The sequence below is a fragment of the Hipposideros armiger genome, unplaced genomic scaffold (genome assembly GCF_001890085.2).
Source record: "Hipposideros armiger isolate ML-2016 unplaced genomic scaffold, ASM189008v1 scaffold_18, whole genome shotgun sequence".
In the NCBI taxonomy this organism is placed as follows: domain Eukaryota; kingdom Metazoa; phylum Chordata; class Mammalia; order Chiroptera; family Hipposideridae; genus Hipposideros; species Hipposideros armiger.
Window position 1 is genome coordinate 352,287 of NW_017731368.1, and position 3,151 is coordinate 355,437.

At 41.1% G+C, this 3,151-nt stretch overlaps 1 protein-coding gene across 6 annotated transcripts in view; it reads right to left on the reverse strand.

Annotated features, from left to right (window-relative positions):
• DOCK3 (dedicator of cytokinesis 3) overlaps positions 1–2,942 on the reverse strand; it is a 313,071-nt gene extending 310,129 nt beyond the window's left edge. For all 6 annotated transcript variants that reach the window (XM_019631262.1, XM_019631254.1, XM_019631269.1 and 3 more), the window contains exon 1: positions 2,886–2,942. In XM_019631262.1, coding sequence (XP_019486807.1) covers positions 2,886–2,922 — 37 coding nt within the window. In that variant the 5' untranslated portion in view covers positions 2,923–2,942. The remainder of the gene's footprint in view (positions 1–2,885) is intronic.
• Between the last annotated feature and the right edge of the window lie 209 nt (positions 2,943–3,151).

The following is a 3,151-nucleotide window of genomic DNA, read 5'->3' on the forward strand; positions in this document are numbered from 1 at the left end:
TTTAAAAAAAAAAAAAAAAAAAAAGAACAGCTCCTTGTACCACTAGAAAAGGACAGCAAGAGAGTCAAGTATATCACAAAATATTGCCCATTACCAAGAAGAAACTTAAGGGGAATATTCAATTATTAAAGGACAAAAAAGGGGTAACAGCCTAAGATCCAGCTTCTTCATCTGTATGATGAAGGTAACACTAGGACTGCTCTGGGAATCTACATGGTGTAACATAAGTGAGAATCCCCAGTACACTAACTTTTTTGATCCTCATAAAAGGCAGTTTCCTTCCCTCCCTCTAAAGTCAATCACAGAATATTAAATTGAAAGGAAAGCTTACATATCATCTTGTCCTGAGTTAATAAATAAAATAATTTGAAAATGTTATAATCTGTACAGAATTCCTTAATTATAAAAAAAATAATAAAAGGCAGTAAGACTTTACTATAGGTTCTCAAAAACCTTACCAATGTCAAACCTCACCAGTGGAAAAACTCCTTTGCACTGTTGCAACAGGGACTCCTTCCCTCACCAACATCTGAGCATTTCCTCCAAATTGGTAGGAAGTAGGTACAAGTTTCCCTCCCTGCTGTAAGGATTATGGGTTAGCAAGCAGAGATAGACATCTGTGCTTCAAGTTGGTCATGAAAATCAAAACTGAAACCCAAAAACATTTTCTCATAGGAAAAATAATAATGGTTAGATTTTTAAGCTAGCAATTTAATAATGCAGCTAACATACCATTTGAATTAACTTTTTTTTTCATTTTAGTAGAACATTTAAGCTACTTTATAGATTGAACTAGATTTTATGAACAGGCCTAGGAGTATAGCTCTAACATGCTTATAGAAAAACGCGCCCTGAGTTTTGAACAATTTATACAGGAACTTTCAGACCCTAATTGAGAAATAGACAGTAGAAGAAAGCTGTGAGAGAAGTAGAAAGAGAGTTGCCTTGTTTGGCAGAAAAGGCAGCTGAATTACACTAAATCACAGCTGCTAATGTCTTCAGAATAACTGCCTCTCTCATTTAGCAAGCATTTAAGTCCTATTCTGTGCGCAATGCTGTGCCTCTCCACGGCAAATAATTTTTCTAAAGCTAAACCCACAATCCTAGGAATGCAACGATTTCATTACATCTTCCTGAGTAAATCACACCACCAATCCTAGTGTTTTAAGATTCACATATGCCTATCTTGATTACCTTGCCTTGCCTCCTTCTCAGAACTAACACATATAAGGAAACACCTGCATTATTATTACTCTAAGTACTACAGGGAAAAGAAGAAATTAACATCTATTAAGCATTTGGTAGGCTCTCATTTGATTTTCACAATCCTGTAGGTAAATATTATCCCCAATTTACACATTAAGAAAATGATGTTAAATAACTTGCCCACAACACCAGTCAAGAAGCCAAGGCTCAGAACTCTGCCAACTCCACTACTCAAGGGTTCCTCCCCAAAAGGAAAGAAATTACCCCTTAGGTGCCGCTGGACAGTTGACCACTTTCACATCAATTATTTGTTATTCTAGTTAAGCAGTTCTGAGAGAAAATTATAGAGAAGACAGACCATCAACTCATTTCATAGAAGCTATTTAGTATTTAGGGAAGCTCTAAGAGAAAGGGTAAAATGTTCCCAGAGGTGAATCCCGGCTCTTCACAGCATTTCCCAATTCCGGCTCTAGCACCGGGGCTCCTTTTATCACCTCCATCCTAGCGTGTTATTATGCCAGTATAGCATAGCTAATTAAAAATTCCTGAAAGTTACCATTCAAAACAAGGTTATCTAAAGCACAGATCTCACTGCAGGTCCTTACATTTAAACAAATTCAATTTTCACATAACTTGCCTGATGGTATTCCTAAACATTTGTTACCACTGCCAGTTTAAAAAGCGATTTTGTACTGAATTGTGAACCAGATCTTGATTTAGCTGCAGTAAAAATGGGAAACAAAAATCTATGTTTAGACAGATTACCCATCTATACTTTTCCACTACAGCTTTGGGGGGAGGGGGGGAGGACTGTACACTCAACATTTTAAATCTGCTTCTAACTGAACAAGATGACAGGTGACTTACAATAATGCAATGTGGCTGAACTCCTCTATCATGCAATTGCCACAAAACTCTTAACATACAAGTAAAACATTCAATCCCTTGAATTATTAAATATTCTTTTTAAAGAAGTTAAAAGTTATACGAATTATTTAGCTTCTGGAGTTTAACACTTGTAACAGATTTTTAAAAAGAGGATTCTAAGAGGAATAACGGTCTCGCCTAAAAACAAGTTTGTTTTTAACAAAGCCTGGACTGGAATACACACTAAACTTAACATTGAGACATGTCCAAAAACACCTCCTATTGTAAGGTAATTATCTGTAATACTGAAGGCAAAATAAATTAAAATGAATAAACATTTAAAGCCAAATATGTGCAAAATTTTGAACTGGGAAGATGTCAACGTGTTCTACCTTTTATTTTTTTTTAAGGTCCAATAATAAACACTGCCCTCATCAACGCAGGTGCGGAAACTCATTAAAACTGAGGTTTGGGAGCGGAGAACACAGATTCCCAGAATTTGGTTTCTTGGGTAGAGCTGCCCGGTGCCCCATACCCGAAACCTCGGGCGGCCGCTGGACCCTGCCCACCCATCCCGCCAGCCGCACCTGCCGAGGCTGGGCCGCCAGCGCCCCCTGCCGCCCTCCCCACGCCCGGGGACCCGATTCCACCCCCGCGCCCCGCGCCCGCGCCGCCCCCACTCTGCGCTCGCCCTGCCGAGGCCGCGCAGCCTGCGGGCAGGGGCGGGGGCGCGCGGGCGCGAATCGAGGCGGGGCGGGCGCATGGGCGCGTCCCCCAATTCCCCGCCGCGGCCTGGCCGGAGCCTCACCTACCTACGCCGTATTTCTCCTCCTCCGTGGGGGTCCACATGGCCGGGCCGGGCGCGGCCCCGCGGGNTGAATAATGAAAGGACAGCAACTTGTCTGTTCCGCTTCCCCAATTCCCCAATGCTGTTCCCCTCCCACAATTCCCCAATAAAATCTTTTTTAAAAAAAAAAAGAAGGGAGAGGTGATTATAAGGTGTAAGGCTCAAGCAGAATCATGACGTGGAAAAACCAAATAATAACACATCAAGCACATCCTAACTTTTTAGAACAAA